Source organism: Phacochoerus africanus, chromosome 4 (assembly GCF_016906955.1).
Source record: "Phacochoerus africanus isolate WHEZ1 chromosome 4, ROS_Pafr_v1, whole genome shotgun sequence".
NCBI classification, from domain to species: domain Eukaryota; kingdom Metazoa; phylum Chordata; class Mammalia; order Artiodactyla; family Suidae; genus Phacochoerus; species Phacochoerus africanus.
The window spans coordinates 66,511,850-66,534,367 of NC_062547.1; the positions used below are offsets into that span (position 1 = coordinate 66,511,850).

Here is a 22,518-nt window from a genome sequence, read left to right on the forward strand (position 1 = left end):
ACACTCTCTCTCTCTCTCTCTCTCTCTCTCCCTCACTCTCACAAACGCGCGCACAGACAACGTTGCCGTCCACACACACACGCTGCTGGTATCCCCGCCAGGCTCTGTCGCGCCCATGACATCTCCATGTTCTATCGCAGCCTCGAACTCATGTCGCCTCGCCCCGGCACGGTGTCCAGTCTGCACGAATGCCTGTAGACGCACACGCAGGACATGAGGGGGCCGCCTCACGCCCCGACACTGGTAGGGTTTTGGCCACCCCCAAGAAGAGAGAACATGACATCCAGGAGCCAGCGAGGAAACGGATTTGGCTTCCCCTCCCCAGGCTGTTTTCATTCTCTTTTCTCCTGCTCCAATTGGAACATCCACCCCAGCATTTTTAAAATCAGATCTAAATCCTAAATATGTGATTTCAGCTTTGTTATAAACACCAATACTAATGTTAATCACAGTAATACGGAACAAAACGCTTCTTGTTAGCTCCAATAAGGTGGTGATCCCAGCCCCATTAGGGTTAAAAGCTACGTGGGGCATCCTGTGCCCCGTCCCCAATGACCCCTTCACCCTCTTTCCCACTCAGTCAGGTGACAGAGGGCCGGGCTCTCGCTTTTGTTTTTTTTTTTTCTTTTCCTTTTTTTTTTTTTTTTTTTTTGCTGGTTTGCTTGTTTGCAGTTTAAATAATAATTGATTTCTGTTTACAAAAATAAAACTGGAAAAAAAATTAAATAATTACCATTGATCTGAAGCACCCGGCAAAGCCCAACGCCCGATTCTGAGCTTCTGGACTCAACAGAGTTGTGAGTTGGGGGCGGGTGGGGGAGGGGGGAGGGGGAGGAGCAGGGGAGGAAGGTAAATGTTTTAAAGGGGGTTATTATTGGTGTTCTGGGGAATAGGGGCCGGGCTTGGGTGGATTCTCAAACCCTTCCCCCTCCTCCCCCCCCCCATGCTCCACTGCACAGAAGGGGGAAATTAATATTTTTTTTTAAAGGAGCAAAAAGAAAGAAAGGTCAGGGACAGCAAGCAGAGAGAGGGAGCAAGTCAGTTACCACACACGACAGGTAAACAAAAGCCAACAAAAAAAAATTTGTTTTCAGTTTCACCCCCCTGTGCATCCTCTTCCAGTTTTTTTAAAATAAATAAATAAAAGAAAAATATGCAAAATTTAAAAATCAAAACCCACCTCCACCCCACCCCTCAACACACAGCACACCCTACCCCACCCCTGTGCAAAACAAAAACAAAAACAAAAACCAGGAGGGGGAAAAGTGGCAGCTGAAGAAAAAGGCTTTCGGCTTTGGCAGCGGCACAGGGGTGTAAACTTCGAGCTGCCTCCCTCCGCCTCTGAGCCTGATCGCAGGCAAAGGGGGAGCTCGCAGATTCCCGGGGAAGGGGACGAGTTCGGACCGGCTGCAGACCGTCGCTGGCAGAAGCGTGCAAAAGAGGGAGGGAGCAAGGGGAGGGAGGGGGGAAGAAGAGAGAGAGAGGGAGAGAGAGGGAGAATGTGGATGGGATGGGGCTCTGTGGTGTGTGTGTGTGTGTGTGTGTGTGTGTGTGTGTTTGTGTGCATATGTATGCGCGCTGGTTGGATTTTGGATTTTTTTTTTTTTTTGCTTCTTTTTTCTCTCTCTCAAACTCCCTCTCTCTCCCCTTTCATGCTCAATCCTCATCCATTTGCTTGTGCCAAAGCCAGTAAAAAAGGGGGGGGGGGAGGAAGGGGGGAGGGTGAGAGAGAAGGATCCACCTATTTGGCAATGAGACATCCTCGAGCAGCCAATGGCTGTGTCCAAGGGGAGGAGGGAACCGAGCGAGCCGAGAGGGTGGGGAGAGCCCCCGGCAGTTGGAGACCAAAAACAATTTGCCCAATCGACAAGTTCACGTCTAATGAACAAGCAAAGTCCAGCAGTTATGAATTTTTCATTCCAGGCTCCCACTCGGGTCCATTTGGCAGCGGCCACCCAGCAAATCTGAAGGGGGTGAGGGGGACTAGGATTGAGGAAGACACAGAATTTTTTTTTAAGCCAGAAAAATAAATAAATAAAGGCCTGACTCCGGGCGGGCGGGCTGGCGGGCGGGCGGAGGGAGCCCCAGAAGGCCTTGGGGAAAGCAGCTGCGCCTTCTCTCTGTGTTTTGGTTTCAGTCTCTTTCTCTCAGGCCCGCACACTCTTTTTCTGGTTCTATTTCTTTTTTTATTTATGGGGCGCACAGGGGCAAGTGGAAGTTTTCCTCCCTGGTCATACACACATGTCTACCGTGCTATGAATAGAAAGCGAAGAAGAAAGAGAGCTTGGAAAGTGTGGATGCCAGCAGCACTTCCAGGGCAGGGAACCGGCGGCACGGGTGCGGCCACCCCTTCCCCTGGGTCTGGCTGCTGCTCACAGGAGAATTCCCAGACGCGGAGGCAGACCCCCACCTCCAGCACCTCACTGCCCCCTCCTCCCCAGCCTCCAGCGAGCTCGGTGCCTCTCTCGGCCCACACCCAGCCACGCACGCTCCATTAGCGGTGAAGAGGGATGCCAACGCAATGCAGCTCCGCTCGAGAAACTGCAACAGTTTATTAAAATAGCCTCCTGTCACAGCACTCTGCTGACAAGCACTACACGCAGCCACAAACACAACAGCCAACCCCGGAGAAAAGTGACAAAGGCAGGAAGATGGACACTGCTTCCAAACAGAGTCTTGCAGATGCCCCCCCACCACCTCCCCAAGTCTTAATTCTTTGCTTTCTCCAGTTTTGCCCTCTCCCCTTGATCTGTGTCTAGTGTTTCTTGGTTGGAGGAGGAGGAACACTCACCTGTCCCCCTTTCAATTCGGATTAAAGGGCCCAATCCATACAGGGCATGGTGCAAGAGCATAAAATAAGAAACCTAAATGAAAGAGAGAGAGCTAAGAAAGGAAATAAGACAGCAAAGAAGAGTTCTATCAGGAAACATGAGACAACCTTGAGGAAACCCAGTCAGGAGAAGAGCTCCATGGGGAGCCCCTGCTCCTGGGCCTTCCTCCCTGGCCAAAAGGTGAGCATGAGGGTGCTCTGGGGAGCTGGGGGTGTGGACGTCTCCACAGGGTCCTCTCTGGTAGGGGCTCTTGAGCAGCCATGGTTTAGGCCTTTGAGAAACAGTAAGGAAGAGACAGTTATTAAAGAAATGGAAAAGCAGACGAGGACGTGAACACAGACAGGGAGAGACTGATCCTGCTCAGTCCCTACAGCTGCCCTCTCCCCAGGCGAGGCTCAGCCCTCAGCTGGCAACAGAAAAAAAGGTCACTGCTCACTTGCAACCCTTTCTTCCCCATCGGAAACCCTGAGCTTTAGTGGTCTTTATGCTCAGTGGAAAGGTTTGTGGAAGAGGGCCTGTGCTGTGGCAAAATAAAACATGCAGCCCTGGGCTGGCGCTGAACCCGGACAATGGGAAAGGAGCCACCCAGCACCTGGGACCCCAGTCCAGTCTCTGAATGGTCTGAAAGTGAGCTCACCTCGACCCAACCTGAGAGAAACAGTTAGAGGTGAGAGAGCAAGAGGCAGGTGTCACGGCAGACAGGCCTCTTAAGGTGGCATTCAATAATTAACATCACGTTAATAACCAGCTTCGGGCCAATTTGCCAAGGATGCTAGCTGAGTAACATAAGATATCAAACCCTGCTTCTCCACCTTGAGAGACGCACTCTTACTTTCTAAAGGCAAGATGAGACAGTAGAAACTACAAGTGAGTTTATATTTGGCACAGGGGTGTGTTTTACTGGTATTTTGATTCTTACTAAATATTAGACACTAAACAGAGAACAGCCAGCATGAGCATCCTGGAGAATTCTAACATATTCCATCTCACAGACCACAGTGCCGGGTGCTAAACATGGGTTGATTCTGAATCCGGGGGTACAACCAGGTAGGTGAGGGGAAGCATGGTGGACAGAAAGATCCACTCAGAAGTTAGAGAAATAGGACAAGAACCCTGATTCACTACTGGATGAAGGGAAAGGTCAAAGGTCGATGGAGTGGCAGAGAGACTGGACATAAAAGTCACCCAAGGAGTGTCTCAATGGAGCCTCAGGGACCCACCACACCCCCTCAATTCTCCCTTAACAGAAGGAGCAATAGGCTTTTCCCAGGGGAGGAACAGGAAAGGAGAACAATCATCAATTGTCCTTCACCTGCCAGTGGCCTGTAACCTTGAAGGTGGGCAGAGAGGATTCCCAAGCAGCACACTCCACTCACTCTGCTCCTGCAGAGGCGGCTGGCTCTCCGGGAAGGCCTTCCTGGGTGAGCAGCCAGGGTATTTGGAATGACTGGGAGGGAGGAGAGAAGGTCTCCCTCTCTCTCCTGTGGGGCACACAGAGGAGAATCTCTCAGGTTCCTTTGGAAACACTTGGTGGGCCCCACCCCCTACAGCCCCCTCCTCCTGCATGCTCTAGGCTCCAGACACGCCCCTCAAAAGCCCCAGACAAAAGGGGACTGTCCCCCTTTTGTTAAGACAGTAGAAGCTCCTGTTGGAAGATTACCTGTCCCAGAGCCAGTCTCCCTCTAGTCTCCTCTCTGGTCTGGGCTGGGAGCTCAGACACTCTGCACCCTACACCCTGACCAGACCCAAGACAAAAAAAAAAAAAATCCTCTGAGGATTCAAGGCTTCTCCAGGGCTGAGTCACCCACAAATACAAGGGCTCAGGGGATGGGGGAGCAAGGGCATAGGCAGGTCTTGGAGAAGAAGGAGAGGGTAGGGAGAAAAGAGAGTGAGAGGAAAAAACAACCAAGGGGTAAGGAAGCCAGTGATGCTGGTGAGAGTAGGGAGCAAAAAAGAAAAGGACAGCAAGGGTGAGGGGATGAAGGAACAGCAGGGAAATCTGGGGGAAAAGGTATTTTCCCTCATTTAAAAGAAAAATCTAGAAACCAGAGGTTAGACCTTAAAAATTCACACGGGCTTTTAGTTCGCGCAAAGGAATTTTTCTGCCTTTGTGAGAGAAAGGCTTCTTTCGTTACTGTCACATATATAGAATTTGATTTTTTTTTTAAAAAGCAACAGTTTCCACTGAAACATTTCTGAAATACCCATGCCAGTTTCAACCATCGCTAGAAAAAAATGTGCCTCCAAAAGAAAAAAGACTGAGCAGGCCACAGGAATATGAAGAATAGGGAGAGGGAGAAAGAAAGAAAGAAAGAATGAAGCCCAATCCTGAGAGAGAAAGCCAAGCGGGTCCAAAATTGAAAAGAGAGAGAAGGGCAGAGATGGAGGGAAAAAGGACGTGGCTGAAATGGAAAAATGAACCAGCAGAAAAGATAAGGACTCTCAGGGAGGGGGGGTGGGAAGAGAAAAAGAAAAGCTAGTTAAAGTGACTGTTTCTAGCTCAAGAAAGTGAAGTGTATCATTTTTTCCAAAACTCTACAAAACAAATGAGGCCTTGTGGATTATTTAAGGGAAAATAGGGAAATGCGTACAGAACTTCACTCATATAGACAGTATTCAAAAATCTTTAAGGAAACAAAATAATTTTCCCAGCCTGAGACAGGTTTTGTAACTGGGCCATACCTGCCAATGGCAAAACATCTAGAAGCACAAGAAGTTATATCTTTAAAAACAAGGCCACTGTTTGGAGGTCTCTTTATCTTAAAAAAAAAAAAATCCTATTTGTCCACATCCTGCTTGCTTTAAGGCTCCAATTTATTCTTTCAGACCCTACACACAAGCTAATTTTATATACGTCCCTGCTAATTTGAAAACTACACACGGACAGTGCAAATAACTGACAAAACCTACATAGGAATTACCAGATTTTTCAGGATCTAATCTACTACTGCATATCTGCAACCTGGGTGAAAAAAGACAGGGAATTTTAAAAGGCCACAAATAGAGCCCTGATGACTGTCCAATTCCTGAGCTTTTACAATTCAGCTTTGGCCTGATCCAAAAAGATCCCTGAAATCTCCCATCTTGTCCCACAGAAGAAGGGACACAAGAAAGCAGTGGCCCGACTCCCAGACAGAAATGGAAAAAGAACTGTAAGCAGCAAAAGGAAGGGGCCGGCTGGCTGCTTATCCGATAGGTGGGTGGGGCCTCCCCTCTCTGGGGGGGCAGGCAGGAAGGGGCTCCGCAGCCAGAGTAAAATCATCCAAGAGTCTGGAACCGCCAAGCATGGAAACCAGAAAATGCACATTGCGAGGAGGCTCGGAGAATTTGGACAAAGCGGGTTTTTGGCTGACTGGGGCCTGTTTCCTCAGCTCAGGGACGGTGAACTGGACGGGGTTTTCTAGCATCCTCAGGCTTGCAGAATGGATTTGCCCCACACCCCCGGGGCTGGGTCTAGGACAAGGCCTGCCTCAGAACCAGGCTGCACACTCCGCTCCTATAAACCATCCCCCCCTTTCCCTTCCTTTTCTCCTCCTGACTACAAACCGGGAGCGGTGGCCTGGGATCGGGCCAACAGGCAGCCTCGTTCTGGCTCCAAACACTACCCTGCTCCAGGCACATCTCTCCTCTCCCTCCTGGTACTGAACAGAATCCAGGAGGAATAGGGGTACTGGGGAAGACGATCTATTCTCTCCAGTGCAACTGGAAATTGTTTACTTTCATCCTCTACTCTACAGGGTATGGGAAGCAAAACCCCAGTGTTTAATGCATTCTTTAGCTTGAAACTTTCCCATGTCACCAAGTAGCAGTAAAAACTGGGAAGGCCAGAGCCCTTTCGTCCATCGTCCATCCTGGGGGCCATGTGAGGATGGGATCCTCCAAAGATTGCACCGGACAGATGACAGCCGAGGGCTTCAAGGGGCAAGAGCAGTGTGGATCCTGGGCCTCACCCACCTAGTCCGTCTGGAAAGTGTCACTCCATGGTGGCCAGGGGTCCGGAAAGAAGGAAGAATCCCATAAACCAGCTTCACAACTTTCTCTAAAGAAGAACTGAAAAACTGACAAAAGGTACGGGAAGGGGAGACAAGCACGTGAAGACAAATTCTGTGCCCAGTGCATTGTGAAAATATCTGGAGGGCAAGAAAGGAGGCCAGAGTAAACCAAATGTTGAAAACTCATTCAAGGCCCCAGCTGCCAACTCCAGACCCCAGAAAAGGCTTGGGGATCCTCCAGGGAAGACGTTCCTCTCCCTCCCCCCCCACCACTCGCCCAGCACCTTGGAGACACCTTCTGCGACCTTCTCAGGCCCTCTTCGTGAGCTCCCTCCATCAGGATCTGTTGTGACACCCCCTTGCTTTGTCAGGTCTATTCCCCCTGCCACAGGAGAGAAGGGCCAGAGCAAGAAGAGAGTTTCTCTGAGCTCCGGGTGCTCTCAGCCTGGTCTGCACTCCCCTGGCCCAGAGAGAACCTCTTTCTTGCAGTTGCTGTGGCAACAGGCAGTGCCCAGAGCCCAGGGCAGAGAGTGGATGGCCAGGATGGGAACAGCCCCAGGTTTTCACTGCTCCAGGGCTCAGGGGAGCTGGGCAGGCCCTGTCCAGGCAAGTGGCTTCCCCCAAATGTACAATTCTAGGAGTTGGAAGACATTTTTCAGTCCCTTAAAATGTATTGTTCCCCCCCCCCCAGCTATTTTATTATCAGGATCATTGCCAAGGAAATCTGAGAATCCTCATTCCCCTTGTGTCTAGCCCCTGCAGAGGCTGGCACCATGGTGCCCAGAGCTTAGGACCATGGCCACCCCTCGGCCACAATCCGTCCCTCACTGGCTCCCTTTCTTTCTTACCCTCTCTCCCCCTCTGTGTCCTCCAGCTCCAACACAAACTGTTTGCATGGGAAGTCTCCCTCTATGACCCGATTCAGCACACACAAGAGAAAACTGTGGGCGACAGACCCAACGTCCTAACGAACTTGAGTTAATTAATGCTAAGGAAGAAAAGAGGCGCCCTCGCTCTGTTGAATCACGGTTCACTAGCCCTTTCAGTTTGCTGTGGGTGGAGGAAAAAAAAAAAGAGGCTTTTTGGTTCAAATATTTTTGGGGGGCGAAGGGAAAACAAAAACACCGCAGAAGGGCCGTGGAGGGCGAAGCTGTCAGTACCTGCCCAAAGGAGCAGAGGCAAGAGCGGCCAAGCGTTCTCCCCCAAGCCGCTAGCCTGAATGGTGCTGGAAAGGCCGAGAAGGGGAAAGAAAAGGAAGGGGATTATCAACTGATTTCGGGCCTGTTCAAATAAATCGCTCCAAAAATTATACCAACAGACTATAAGATACATATATACATACATTTTTCAAAAGCCCAAACCCAACAACTCTATTTGATCAGAGCCGTGAAAATGTTTTAACAGCACAGAAAACCGAAGTATGGATGGCACAAGTACAAAAAATTTAAGTGTGCAGGAAAAAAAAAAAAAAAGGAGGTGGGAATGGGGAGGGGGAGAACAGCTGCAATTTTACTTTCCAGATGTTGACAGCAAAATGTAATTGGCATGTAACTTCTTCCTTACTACTCTTAATCCTTTGGTCCTGCGATGTTAAAATCCTACAGCTAAACCTAAGAAGACTGCAGGCGGTTTCCAGGCACTCCTCACACGTGGACAGGTCAGGAAGCCTCATGGGCCACACGCCTGCGAGCATTTTTATCAGCCCACTAATTTTTACAAGCCCTCCCACCATTCCTTAGTGGGGAGGCCTGAGCAAAGCAGGCTGGAGAACATTTTCATTTAAATTATTATTTTGTTGTTGTTGTTGTTGTTGTAACCCTTGGCCTTTGCTTTACTTTTGAGGCTGGGCCTTCCTTCCTTTTTTAAAATAAACTTTTTTAACTGAAGTGTGCCTCATATAAAGAAAGCACAGGGTTCTAACTGCGCCACTCGATCCACTTTCACAAAGTGAACACAACTGTGTAACCCCATCCAGATTAAGAAATAGAACATATTCCGCACTGCTAAAGAGGCTTTGATTTTTTTAAACTTCAGTTCTGATAATTTATATGCCTTAGAAATAGCTCTTTTCGATACTAGCAGCCTCAGATTTGAGCACCTATGTATACATATGCGTTACAGAGCCCGGTGCATCACTCATGTGACCATAAAAATTCAAAGTGAAAAGAAGCCCCATGAATTCTCACCGCTGCTGCAGAGGAGTTTCCGAGCCTCTGTATGTTTGTCTGTCTTTCTCTTTCTCTCTCCCTCTCTGTGCCTACCCAACTCTGATGCCATCAACAGGGCAACCAACTGTGCAGCAGGGTTAGCTGACTAGCAAGGCAAGTGTGGAAGACAAACAAGGCCCACCGAGCTGAAAGCCAAACAGCCACAGTGACTGAGGGGCGCAAGCAGGCAGGGAGTGGGGGGCCTTGGTATTTGTAGGTCCAGAGGGAAAAGTGGCTTTGCAGACCCAGGAGTTCCTGAAGGGCCAATGAGCACCCATCAGGACAGGCTCCCCTCAACCCTGTCCAAAAGAGCCTTGTAGGGAGAGGAAGGGGGTGGCAGTGGCAGAAGAGGACCGGAGACAGTGAGGAGGTCCTGGGGTGGGGCTGCAGCAGGAAGGGAGGCCCAACTCTGCTGCATCTGCCTCCCCCTTCCCTGGCTCCAGCCCCAGCTGGCCTCCCCCCCCTCACTTTCACTGTCACTAAATTTGCTTTATAATTTTAAAATTAAATTTAAAAAAAAAGCAGGAAAGAGAAAGCACTGAAGGCAAAATACCTCCCACAATATCTCTCCAAGGAGGGGAAAAAGTTTCTGCTTATGTAAAAAAAAAAATGAATGCAAGGGATCGCTGAAAAGTCTAAGCACCGAATAACAAGGAAAATAAAAGAGGAATACATTTAATTAAAAACACCTGAAGCAAATAAATAAATAACTCTTTGCAACACAAAGCCACTGCATAGCCACTGGCGCCTGGGATACACACCCCAACCCTCAATTTCTTGCTCATGTTCCCCCTTTTTTTTTTCATGGAAGCTAAGTCTTCCCTAAGTACCAGGGAAGAAGCCTCTTTTCCTTTCAAACCTGTCCACCTGCGACTTGGGGAATGACCAGGGCAGTCACTTAGCCTCCCACCAGCCTGGAGCAAACCTCTGCAGCCCTGAGGAAGAGCTGCTTCTATTCCAACACCTCCCCAGGTGGTGCCCACCACTGGCCCTGGACCCTGCTCTCCTGCCCCAAATCTAGGCCCTGTAGGTAGTGACATGATCATGCAGCTGGAAGACAAGCCCAGTCCAAATAGGCAGCTCTCTCCCCTACCAAGGGCTCAGGGCTGCCAAGGCAGGCAGGACCGAATTTTCTCTTACTATTACATATAAGGCTGGAAAGAAAGACTGGTTCAGCTTAGTTTAAAATATTACAAGAGATCTCAGCTTTCTGACCCCCGATCTTTAGAAATACAGGATTACTTGATCTTTTTTTTGGGGGGGGGTGCAGGATAGGCATCAACACTCTACATCTGAGACCCCACACCCTCCAGCCACCCGGTTCGACTCTCCCACCAGCCCGCCGCCAGTGAAACGCGCCCTCGGCTGGCACGGGGGTACCAGAGCCCGGCTCCTTTCTTCCTTTCTTTTTTAAATCGCTCTAGCGAAAACCAGGCAGTGGGTCAGGGCCCAGAGGCGGGGGAGGGACGAGGAGAGGGTTGTCTCTGAAAGAGGGGGGTGAAAAGGAAAGCGAGGCTCCAACTCAGGGAGAAGAACGGCCGCCACGGCAAGTTTCCCGGCTTGTGCCAGTTTGGGGATTTGCGAATCAGACCGGAGCGGAGCGGAGGGAAGGCAGTTGAGAAGGAAAAAAAAAAAAAAAAAAAAGCCCGCATTAAAACTAACTAGCTTTGCCTAAAAGTGCGCTTTCCACCCTTAAATAAGACATTGCCGAGCGGAGAGGAGAGACGAGTTATTTCTCACTCTTTAATTATTCCAATGCTTAGCATTATTAAAAAAAAAAAGCCACACACATTAGCCAATGATATATTCTAACCCTCAACAAAGCTGGTATTTTTCTCTGATTACAGACTTTGCCGTGGCAAACCCGGGCTCCGACGACAGAGGCAGTGCAGAAGCGCGCTCCTAAATGAGACACAATTTTATTAAAATCATAATAATTCCTCGCATTTCTACAGGGCCTTTTCAGCGGCAGAGATCCCAGGTGCCCCATGCCGGTTCTACCAGGGAACCGGGGACCAAAAGCTCAGTCGCCAAAGCAGGCGAGGTTCGAGCTCCACGGACTGCCGGCATGTATTTTTTTTTTTCCTCTTTCTTTTAAAAAATGCCTGTTTCCATCATTCAGTCTCTGTCTCACGCTTGGAAAAAAAAAAAAAGTACTCAAACTCTTCTACAATTTTAAAAATCATTTTTGAAAGAAGAGAGAAAAGATGACCCGAAAAATAAGGAGGGGGGGGCGAGGGAAAGATATAAGTGCGGTCTGGGAGCTTGGCGAGGGGGTTGGGGGCGGGGGAGTGGATACCGCTGGGATGGGGCGCCTCCGGGTCGAGGGTGCCGAGCGCGGTGTCAGCCGCTGCCCCGGGTCACCTCCCCAGTCGCAGCTGGAGCGGGCTGAGTCATCCGCACGTGGAAAAGGAAAAGGACCTAACACCATCAAAGCGCATTTAAGTAATTCGGGTGACGAGAAGTCGGGTTTACGACTGGCTTCCGAGGGGCCGGTCGGGGGTGCTTTCTCTGAACGCTCCGGGGCTGCTTAAGCTCCGGGGACTGGCTGGGGGCGGGGGTTGTGTGGGGGGGATGAAGCCTGACAGATACTAGCCTCCCCCCACCACCAAGAGGTTAAGTCGGGCCTACTGGGCGCACGCGTTCTTTTCCCACTTTTGCATCCTCTCCCCCGGCCTGGCCAGGAGTGCCACAAAATGGCTGATGGCAAAGCGAGGAGAGGCTGGAGCGCCCCAAAATCAACGCGGAAGGCGGTGTGGATCAGAGGGAATCTGGGGGAGGGGGAGGGGGTGTTTTATAAAGATTCTTAGAAGCTGCGCAACTCCCGGGCCTGAGGGCGGAAAAGACGGAAAGGGAAAACGCATTTTCTGCCACTAAGTCACATTTCTTCCCTGTGCTCGCTGGAGGCCAAACGCCCCCAAACCCGGCCAACCCTCGAAACAAACAAAAACCTCCCTTGGTAAATTTCCCTGCCCTCATTCCCCCCCAAAAAAGAGGCGGCATGGGAAGACGTGGGGAGGCTCCTGCGAGGCCTGGGGGTCTGGAGGCTGAGACACGCACGAGAGACGCTCTCCGTATTGACGCCCCAAAGTTGTCCTCGGATTCTGGGGCTGTTAAAGCTCAAAAAGTCCCTCGAGCGGCCAAAGAGCAGGAAACATCAACATCACATTCTTTCCAAAGCCCTCTCGCGGATAATCCCGTGTCGCGAAGGATGGCACCGGCCGAGAGGGACACTGAGGCAACGGCGCTCCAGGACCGCACGCCGCGCACCTGGGGAAGGCATCGAACCAGACTCGAGGCCAAAACGCCGCCATTTGAGTCCCTTCTGGCGGAGGCCTCTGGTGCTGCAAATGGCTAAGATCCCAGAACGCAAACCAGGCCGGCCCTCGACGCCCGCGCGGGGTCACTTTTGGCCGGGTGGCCCTGAGGGGTTGGGCAGCGAACGGCCCGGCCGGAGGGAGCCGTGCCTGCGCAGTGTGGGGTCCTAAAGACACCACAGACACTCTTAGGGTCTTGTTGGCATCTTTCTAGGGCTTTGGCCTGCAGCACAAAGGCCCAAGGCCTCGCCTATCGCCACTGCTCCTTCACACCCGTTCTGGTTTCCCCTCAGGTGCCCGCGACGGCAGTGGTCCTTACTCCTCACTCAACGCTTGGAGCGGTTCCGCCGTGGGAGAAACCCAACCTTGTGCCACAGGCTCTCTCCACATCCGGGGCTTCAGCACACCGTTCCCGCTTTTTCACCTCCCACGCACGCGCACGCCCGACTTTGCTCACTGCCCTCAAGTGCCCTAGGGTCGGGACGGTCCGCACCGTCCAGGGCTGTGCTGTCCCCTCTGCCCTGTGGTGTGCTGTGCAAATGACAGGACAGTTGGCACCCATGTTCCGTGCGTGGAAAACACCCAGCCCTCCCCTTGCCTGTGCCCAAGGGAGGCCATCCCACAACCCCCACCCACCTATGTTCTCCCCCAATTGCAGTGGGCGGGGCGGGGTGGGAATGTCACGCGCGAAAAGAATACCCGGGAGGTGACAATGAAAGGAACACATAGGCAGCGGGATCCTGTTGAGGGACATGAGCTGGGGCAACCACAGTCACCAGCGGCACGTCTCTGCCGGAGTTTGCACCGACAGAGGCGGGCTGGGGAGCTTCAGGACGGTGTGGGGGACGGCCTGGATCCTCCCCCGGGGCGCTCAGGCGAAGGCACGGAAGGTGATGTTTCTTCACTCGGGCTAGGGCATCCGAAGCTCTTGGGTTGGGCATTGGAGCTGTCTAGGGAGGAAGTCCTGGGACGCCCTCCCCCCACCTCTGTTCTGCGATGCGCTTCTATTTTAAGAGATCTCCCATCCCTCCAAAACCCACCCACACACGCTCCCGAGGGCCGCGGAGTGCACAGGGAACCCGCCTCCACACCCCTGGCGCACCTGAGGGCAAGTCCAGGAGGGCTGCTAGCGCGCAGCCTGAGCTGCCAAGCTGGACTCAGGGGGGCAAATGGAAGTTTCGCCCGAGAAGGGAGGGGACATTAAATGGCCTCTTTGTGGAGAGGAATTGCGGGCCGTCACTCAGGATTAATTTAAGCAGCAACAGCAAACACACCAAAAAGCAGTGTCTCGCCGCCAGCACCCACCCCCGCGATTGTGATTCGGGGAGGGCTGCGGGATTCAGTGATGTATCCAGGCCTTTCGCGGGAAGGGGGGGGTCCCTAGCTTTTAAGAACGAGGGGCGTCCACGGTGGGAAGGTGGAAGTGGGGCTGCTCCCTTCTTGCCCCATGCTTGGAGATTTTTTTTTTTTTTTTGCAGGTTTGGGAGGAAGCCTAATGCGGATGGTAAAACTCAAGAACAAACGTGGAGCGGGAATGGGGGAAGGTTCTTACGTATAAATATATATACATATAAAGGTACAAATTTCCAATATATATATAGCACATGCAGGGGCGCCGCTGGGCAGCAGTTCCGGGGCGTCTCACCTGCACCCCAGAGACATCTGGGCAGGCGGGTGTTCTAAGAGAAATGGGGGCGGTGGGAATTAGGCCTCTGAGTTCCAGTCCCCTCCCCCAGCAACCTGAATGTGGCTGTGCAGCCAGGTGCCCTGGGCGGCCTGGCAGGTGTGCAGTTCACGTGAAATACACGCATGTGCAGGCTGGGGAGCTGCGTGCTCGCGTGGGCCTGGAGCCACATGCATGGGCACCTGTAGTTCTCGCAGGCTCACCTACCTACCTGAGTTGAGGGCCCCCATAGCACGGGGGGCAGTAGCTGTGCTCAGAACCCCTTGGTCAGGGTGCAAGCTGAGGGAGTGTGTGTGTGTGAGTGTGTGTGTGTGTGTGTGTGTGTGCACGCGCACACACGCTGGGCCCCATTTGATGTTGGTCAAGGACTATTTATGGACCTGTGGGCGCCCTGCAGTCCCTTTTGGGTGTCAGGCCTGAATGTACACATAAGCTGATGATGCCTGGATCCCCGTGGGGGCGGAAAAGGCGCCAGGCTAGGGCTTGCTCTGGACAAGGATCTGAACCCCGGTGCAGGAGCGTGCTTATGCGCTCCCGGGTGCCCCCGTCGGGGCTGGCCCCTGCGCCAGGGTGTGCGCATGTGCTTGCCCTAAGAGTGGCCACGTGCGTGGGGACGCCGTCGCTGCCACGCTGAGCCAGGATTTAGCCCCTGAGCGGGCCAGGAGGCAGGGCCTGCCGCCGCCCGGAGGGTCTCGGCGGGATGTCGTTGGAGCTGTGTTGGTTTTGGCCGGGGCAGCCCTAATGGGGGAAGCCCCAGGGAGCGAAGGCGGGCAGCAAAGGAGGAGGAAGAGGAGGTGGAGGAGGAGGAAGCGCCCTGGAATGCGGAGGGCCCTGGGGAAGTAAGGGTGCAGGGCAGCCTGAGTCTCCTGGGCATGGCTGGGAGGGAGTGACTCACCCTCACTATGGATGGAGACAGAGATTTTGAAAACCCAGGCCCTCTTTGCCTTCCAGAATCCTAGCCCCAGTCAAAGGCTCCTACACACAGAATCCAGCAAGACTTCAGGCTGCTGCATCCATAAAGAGCCAAATAACATTTGGGCATAGCTCACATTTCCTCAGCTGAGGGCAGACAGTTTGACCTTCTTAAGCAAGGGGCCAGTGGGCCCCTTCCCCTGTTTCTTGGCTAGGCTGCTCAGAACCTCAGTTTTCCCCATCTGAGGAATGGGAAGGAATTCCCATGGTGAGGGCAGAAGGGGCAGGGATCACAGCTAGGTAGGAGTAGGTTGAAAAGCCAGGGATCTGTTTAAATCTTGCTTGCCCCTGGGGGCCTGGCTGAGTAATTCCTGCCACCCTGCTTCTAGCCTCATGACCTTGGCACCTGACCTTCTGGCCTCTGTTTCCTCATCTGTAAAACAGGTTACTCATACCTGCCTCATGTTGGGAGGGTTACAGGAGGTCACGTGCACCCGCCCACCCGCTGCCCAGGCATAATTGCTCTGGAGTTGGTAGCTGTTATTTTTATTGTGAGGAGTCTATGGCTGTGACAAGCTGTGACGCTTGGTGTGATCGCGTGAGGCTGGCTGTGTGTGTGACTGTGCCGCTGTGTGTGTGTGCATGTGTGACAGGTTGTGTGTGAGACTGTGCGTGGACGACAGATTGTGCCGGTGTGCGGCGGTGCCTGTGACAGGCTGTCACTGTGCGACAGACTGCGGGTGGCGGGGTGTTGCGGGTACCGACTGTGAGTGGAGATGAAGTGGTGTGTGGTGCTGAGACCAGGGGACCCCCACAAACCTACCTCAACGGAGGTCTGGATGAAAGTGAGACGCAGTGACTCTCAGGGACTAGGGCTGGGTCAGTCCAGTGTCCCCTGGGCCTTGGCCTTTCTATTGTCCACTGGGATCCCACCTAACAAACCTCAGGATGTGACAGTTCAGAGGGACTCTGTGATGGAGCTGCCCCCTCCCACACCATGTCAGCTCAGATGCCCACCCCCCAGCTTCTCGCCTGAGTGTGGGGACTCCCAGGAGGGTTGTCAGGGACCCCAGGGCATGGAGGACCACATGCTTGGCTGGCTTCTTTGCACCACACACACCCGGAGCCTGTTCCCATGATTTCCCCAAGCGCCAGGCCTGGGCAGGGCTGGTGGACTCCCAGAGAAGGAGGGATTTAGGGAAAAAGATTAAGAAAAGCCAGGAGAGAGATGGAGGGAGAAGATGAGAAAAACAGAGGCCTCCCTGGGACCTGGCGAACCTAGAGTTGCCTGAGGTCAGGGCTTGCAGTCAGTGGACACCCATTAGGATTGCAGAAATGCCAGCTGACACTCAGGAGCATTGCTCGTACCCCAGGCCTCATGCTCAGGCGCCGCTCTTAGGGACTCACTCCTCACTTCAATGATTCCATCCCAGTCACTCTTCTAATCAGTGCAGGATTCTGCCTCTTACACTCCTCCGGACCCAGCACCTCCTTCTACAGTTTGGGGAAACCGAGGTTGAGAGAGGGTAGGGGACCCATCTGAGTACCCACTCAGGCCCAGGAGACCCAAGAACGCAGAACTCCAGGCTCCTTGGGCACGTACTTTCCCAGTGTGGAAAAACCTTACCAGCTGGAAAAACCCTGGGGCCTGTGGGCTGGGGGTAGCACCCTCCAAACCTAGACCCCACCCCCCACCACCTTGGTGTGTCAGTACGTATGTGTTGTGTGTGTTATGGTGAGTGCTATGGTCCATGGCTGTCATGCATCTGGTGTCACAAGCTGCAGTGTGATGTGTGTGTCCCTCGGCCAGTGCAGGCTTCTATATGTCTATGTGTCCATTCAGGGCCAGCCCCTGCCAGAGAGAGGGGAGAAGCATCGAAGCACCCCCACCCCACCCCACCCCCCCGAAAGTGTGTCTTTGATACTTGCAGCCTCGGCAGCGAAAAACAAGTTTCCACAGGGCCGCCTTGGGCTGAGGCCAGGCCGTCCTCAAATAACATTTGAAGTTACTTAGCAAACTTTGTTTAGTGCCGAGAGGCGGGCAGCGGGCTGGGGTGGGGGGGGGCAGTAAACCGGTTCCTCCGAAGTCCCTTGCCCCTCTGGGGGCACGAGTGGCCCAACCTGGGGCTTGGTTCTCTCCCAGCTTTGGGGAGGGGGAGCAATAATTTTGAAGTCCTAGTGGGGGGAAGCAAGAGGTTTGAGCACCCTACAAATGAAGCCTTGCTTTTCCCAGTCCAGACCCTGGGCTTGGACAGAAATGCCTACTCGGTCTCCCGGTAGCCCAGAGGCTGATACCAGGCCCCAGAGCTGGTCATAAAGGGGAGGGTCTGCATTTCTCTGCCACCCCCTTTCTGCAGCCCAGCTCTGCCAACCTCGAGGCTGGCTGCACGAGCTGACTTGGAGCATGTTTCCCCCTCCAGACACACACGCACGCGCGCGCGCGCACACACACACACACACACACACACACCCAGAAAGCCCTCCTCGTGCCCATATGCTTAGCCTCCCAAACTCTCTCTTCCAGGGTCCCAGCCCCAGGCAGCAGAGGCCAGAGAGCCAGCAATGGCGGGTTTGGAAGTGAGGTTGGCGCCTATGGGAAGGGGAGGGGGAGGAGATGCCAAAAATGGTGAGCCATTACAGGCAAGCAGGCAAGAGACGGAGGAAGCTAGCAGGGAAGATGGAAGCCAGGCGGGCATCCTCGCCGAGCTCTGGGATAGAAAGGGGCAGCAAGAGAAGCAGCCCGGATCCTTCCAGGGAGTAGGCATGGGGGACAAGCCCCAGGTGGCACGGGATGGGCAGGGGGCCGGAAGGTGCCCAGCATTCCCCCACCCCCACCCCAAGCTTCGAAATGGAGACTGGCAGCAGCAGCCGCTCAGCTCTGCCTGGGCATGGGGTGGGGGTGGCGGGCAGGCAGGGCGCCAAACCAAATGCCACCAGGCTGGGCACAGTGGTTGCCAGCCAGCAGGGCCGACCCCACCAGCCCCAGCTCAGAGCCCTTATACCTGGAGCTTTGGGGATGGAGGAGATGGGGGCCCAGTGGGAATCTGGGGGGCCGGTAGACAAAGCCATGTCCCTTTGAGCCACGGGCAGGTCCCCAAGACCCTACAAAGATGGCGCAGCCTGGCACTGCCAGGGTGACAGGCTGGGGTAAAAATAAACTGGATCCGCCCCAAGGGAGCTAAATCGAGGGGCCCAGGTGGAAGTGCCACTCCGGGCCACCAGCTGCCCCCGCCCCACCCCCCAGCTCAGAGCCACAAGAGTTGAGAGTGCCTGGTGCCCATCGAGGCCCCGTTTCTGTACGGAAGAGGCCCCGGCCATCTTGTGCCCAGGTCTCAAGCAGGCAGTATTCGGTACCCAAAAGTCTGGATAATGGATGACCTCAGACTACAGCGACAACGGGCCCTGCATTCCAGGCAGATGGTGGGGCTGACCATGCTAAGTCACGTACCCCTGACCCTGACCTCCCTACTGCCCCTTTGAGAGGGAAAAGGGCCTGGGGGGCTGCACTTGCTCTGTGGCAGAGCAAAGATGAGTTGAAAGTCTCATGGAGTCACAAGGCCTCCCAGACCACCTCTGCTAAAACCAGAGTTGCCCAGTACTTCCGAGGGCCCGACCTGTTCTCTTTCCCCCATAACACCTATCACTGTCTCAAGTACTGGACCCTCCCTTATTTGTCAGGTACACTGCCTACCCTCCCACTGGGGTTGGCTCTGCTGCCGATTTTGCTCCTTGCTGAGCCCCCAGGGCCTAGAACAGGGCCTGGCACCCAGGAGGTGCTTAGTAAATATTTGTGGAAGGAATGCACAGGCCCCTGGCTGTACCCCCAGCACATGGGCTCCGGCTAGGTGCCCAGCAAGGTGTGGGAGAGGGTGCTGGGCCCTCTGCCAGGAAGGTGAGAGCAAGCCTGGCCGATGGGTGTGCAGAGGGGGTAAGACAACTATCCACTCTCATTCTGAGCCCTGGACAGAAGACAATCTGAACGTCAGAGCAGTAAGGAGGGTTCAAGGGCCAACAACTCAGATATATTTCAAATTAGGGTGGGGTGGCCTAGAGGCCCTCTGAAATTTGGTAAAGAGAATAAGCTGCAATCTTGTCCCATCAGTAGCATTTAGGATGGTGGCAATCAGAGAGGAGGTTGGGCTCCACCACATTCTAGCCCTTGGCCCTGGTCCTGGATGCCCCTTTTCTGAGTCTCAGTTTTTCATCTATAAAATCAAGGACTTCACATCAAGCACTCTTTTAAAGCACTTTCAGTAAACCAACTCCTTTGATCCTTACCACAACCCTGTGAGAGGAAACTGAGGCCCAGAGACGTTAAGCAACTTGCCCAAGGTCACACAGCTAGTGAGTAGCAGAGCCAGGATTCAAACCCAGGAAGTTGGCTCAGAGGCCCCATAATGTCCAAATATCCCAAATGCCAACAGTGCCAAAGTGGAGAAACTTGGCCGTGATATACTGCCCGACACATGCATGGGCACAGCTAACACTTGCCACACCCACCTCATGTGCAAGGATCCAGGGAGACAAGCTAGGAAGGTGCTAAACACAGGTCGAGACACAGCAAGCACATGGCACACTTGAGCCACTGCTATGATTTCGAGGACAAACACTCCTTCAATTAGCATCCTCCAGAAAGCTTTCTCCCTGTACAATTCCACCAGCCGTCTTTCTTCTCTTTCTCCAGAGTCAGAAATGAGGAGTCAACAGCCAGAGAATTAATGAGACACCCCACGGCGAACAGCAGTCTCAGAAGTCAGCCTTGCCTCCATCCTGGACTGACTCGATGGCTGCTCGAAGCAAGGCTGCAAGACAGGGGGCCTTGCCGGGTGTCCTGGGCAAGGGTGGGCATGTGGCCCCCAGGAGTCTCCCCCAGACTTCTACAAGCCAGCACAGGGATTCAGTGCTCCAAATTCCACCTGGAGAGGTTGGGATCATTGGCTCTGCTGCTCCAAGACAGTCAACAAGGCCGGCAGGTAGAGGGAGAGATGCAAGGAGGGCGGGTCTTGCCTCTCAGGTGCCATTTCCAAGCAGGCCAGGTGTGGTCTGGGTGCGGATGGGTGTGTAGGTGTCACCCTCATCCCCATGTGCTGGAGCAACAACACAGGATTGTATACATACTACACTGTTTGTGCCTGGGCTTGTGTGTGTGTGTATGTGTGTGTGTGTGTAAGGTGGGGGGCCCTGCATTTGTGACAATACGCGGGTCCTGGTGAGCAAGACAGTGTGCCAGCCAGACACTTGCCCAGATGTGGGGGTGGGGGGTGCAATGGGTGTCAGGGGTTAGCTGGGCCCATGTGTGTGTTACCGTGTGTGGCTGACAATATACCGGGGCTGAGTTTCTCCACTTCGGCAGGGTTGACACTGGGGGCTGGATCACTATTTGTGATGGGGGCCATCCTGGGCACGAGGGTGTTTGGCAGTGTCCCCAGCCTCTACCACTAGGCACCAGTGGCAACCCCCCCCCCAAGTGTAACAACTAAATGTTTCCAGACATTGCCAAGTGTGTGTATCACCAGGTGTCTGCCAGTGTCACTGCATGAGTGTGCTGTGTGCTTCTTGCTGAGCGTCTGTGGGGCCGTGCACTCCTATATGTGCTCCTGTGTGTTTGGCAGTAGCAGTGTGTGTGTCCATGTTGTGTGCCTCGCCATGTGTTACCATGTGGCTATGTGTGCCCTGGGGCTTGCACCCACGTGTATGTCCCTGTGTGTGTAGCCCAAGCTGTTGTGTTCAATGTGGCGAGCATCTCTAGGTGTCTGTGTGTGAAGTCGAGCCTCTTTGTGTGGGGACGCCTGTGTCTGTGTGCTCCTGATTTAGGGAGGTGTGCTGTGCCAGGGTGTGCCGCGCCTGTGTGACAGCGTGATTCTTTGTGCCTGTGTGTGCCAGTGAGAGTGTGCGACTTTGTGTGAGATGGACCCAGAATAAAGCCCCGAGATGATTCGACCAAAGCCGATATTTGGATGGACCCTCCTGGATGATTTGGCCCCCACCCCCAGCTCCTGGCTGCCCCAGACTGAAAGCCGCTTCCTGGGGCCAAGGAGGTGGGGTGCACCTCTGAGCTGCCCCTTCCTCCAGCCTGGCTCCTGCAGATTCAGGTGGGGACAGACCCCCGCCCTTGCCCGTTCTGTGCCAGGAAGGCTGGCACTGAGCTTTCAACCAAGGGGGCAGGGTCCTCAGCGGTGGTGGTGGCACTGCCCCCTGTCCAATGCTGGCCACCACCCCCAGGTCCCATCAGGGTGGGGCCCAATGGGGGGAGAGCTCCCCAGTGCAACCCTGGCTTCCGATTGGCTGTGGAGCGCCGCAGTGCCCGCCACCCGCCTCCCCCTCCCTGGCTGGCGCAGCCACATCGGTAGTGATGGCAAATGCAGCTCGGAGTTCTGGGCACAGCTGCGCCTCACTGAGGCCTGCCAGCCCCACCAGAAGCCAGACACCCCAGCTCTGTGCCCCCGACCCCTCCCCACCCGCCCGCCCGCCCAGCCGGGCAGCACGGTCACCCCAGCCACTGCTCCCTCAGGCTGCCAGGCCCAGTCCACCCAGCCCCCATGCCCACCAGGCCTGTGCCCCCTTGGCCAAGCCCACTCGGGGGCCCAGGCCCCTGCACAAGGCCACTCCCGCCCCTCAGAGGGGCTCCTCCAGAGGGGGGAGGCGGCAAGGAAGGGGGGCGGGGAAGGGGGGAGCTAGCCCTTCTTTTAGTGAACGCGCCCAGAGCTGGAGCCAAAAATCGAGGAGGAGAGATATTCAGACAGAGCCAAGATGCGTTTGGCAGGAGGAGAGAGAGAGGGAGAGAGGGAGCGGGAGGAGGGGAAGAGAGAGGGAGGAAAGAGAGGGGGGCGGGGGAAAACAGGGAGGGGGCCTCAGTTTCCAAATCCGTGCTCTCAGAGCCTCCGAGGGACAGCGGGCCGCACAGGGGTGTGGGACCGTGGGGGTCCCACGTAAGCTTGGCCGTGGGGGCAGTGGGGCAGTGGGCTCAGGCCCACAGAGAGCCGGACACCCCAGCTGGCCAGGCCAGGACGGACACAGGCAGAAGCCAAGATCAATGTGCGCCGGGCAGACAGAGGGAGGCCTGTGGGCGGCCCAAACACATACCCGCACCTCGCCACACAACAGGCTTCTGTCCATGCCGGGCCAGGGGCACGGGTGGGGCCCACAGCAGGGCCACCATGGCCGCCTGACCTCATGGGAAGCCTCGGAGAAGCCGGACTGCTCCCAGCCACTAGGCTGGCCGCCACAGTGGGCACTTCACAAGGTGCTGAGAGGCCAAGGGAGGCCAGGATGGGCCCACATGCTGAAACACACATTAATGGTCACAGGGACAAGCCTAGGATGCAGGATGCCATGGGGACGATACCTGCAGGCACACACGCTGACACAGGTATGCCAACACAGGTCAACACTGACAGGCCAGCACGCACGGTAAGGCACACCAAGACACCCCTTGCTGTGACGGTCAGACACCAGAGGATACAGTGATTTGTAGAGCGACACACCATAGCAGCACCACAGCACAAAGACCGCGGCAGGCACCCCAACACACATGGTGACACACACCCCCAGCCCCACCGTCACCCGACTGCAGAG

At 54.5% G+C, this 22,518-nt stretch overlaps 1 protein-coding gene across 7 annotated transcripts in view; it reads right to left on the reverse strand.

The window, feature by feature from the left end:
* NFIX (nuclear factor I X) overlaps positions 1-22,518 on the reverse strand; it is a 102,491-nt gene that overhangs the window by 74,617 nt on the left and 5,356 nt on the right. For 3 of the 7 annotated variants that reach the window (XM_047776895.1, XM_047776893.1, XM_047776894.1), the window contains exon 1: positions 78-143. The exons of 1 other annotated variant lie outside the window; for it this stretch is intronic. In XM_047776895.1, coding sequence (XP_047632851.1) covers positions 78-128 — 51 coding nt within the window. In that variant the 5' untranslated portion in view covers positions 129-143. Of the gene's footprint in view, positions 1-77; positions 184-733; positions 798-4,143; positions 4,163-22,518 lie in introns of those variants that run through there. 3 more of the 7 variants (XM_047776896.1, XM_047776892.1, XM_047776890.1) reach the window with 3 other exon arrangements.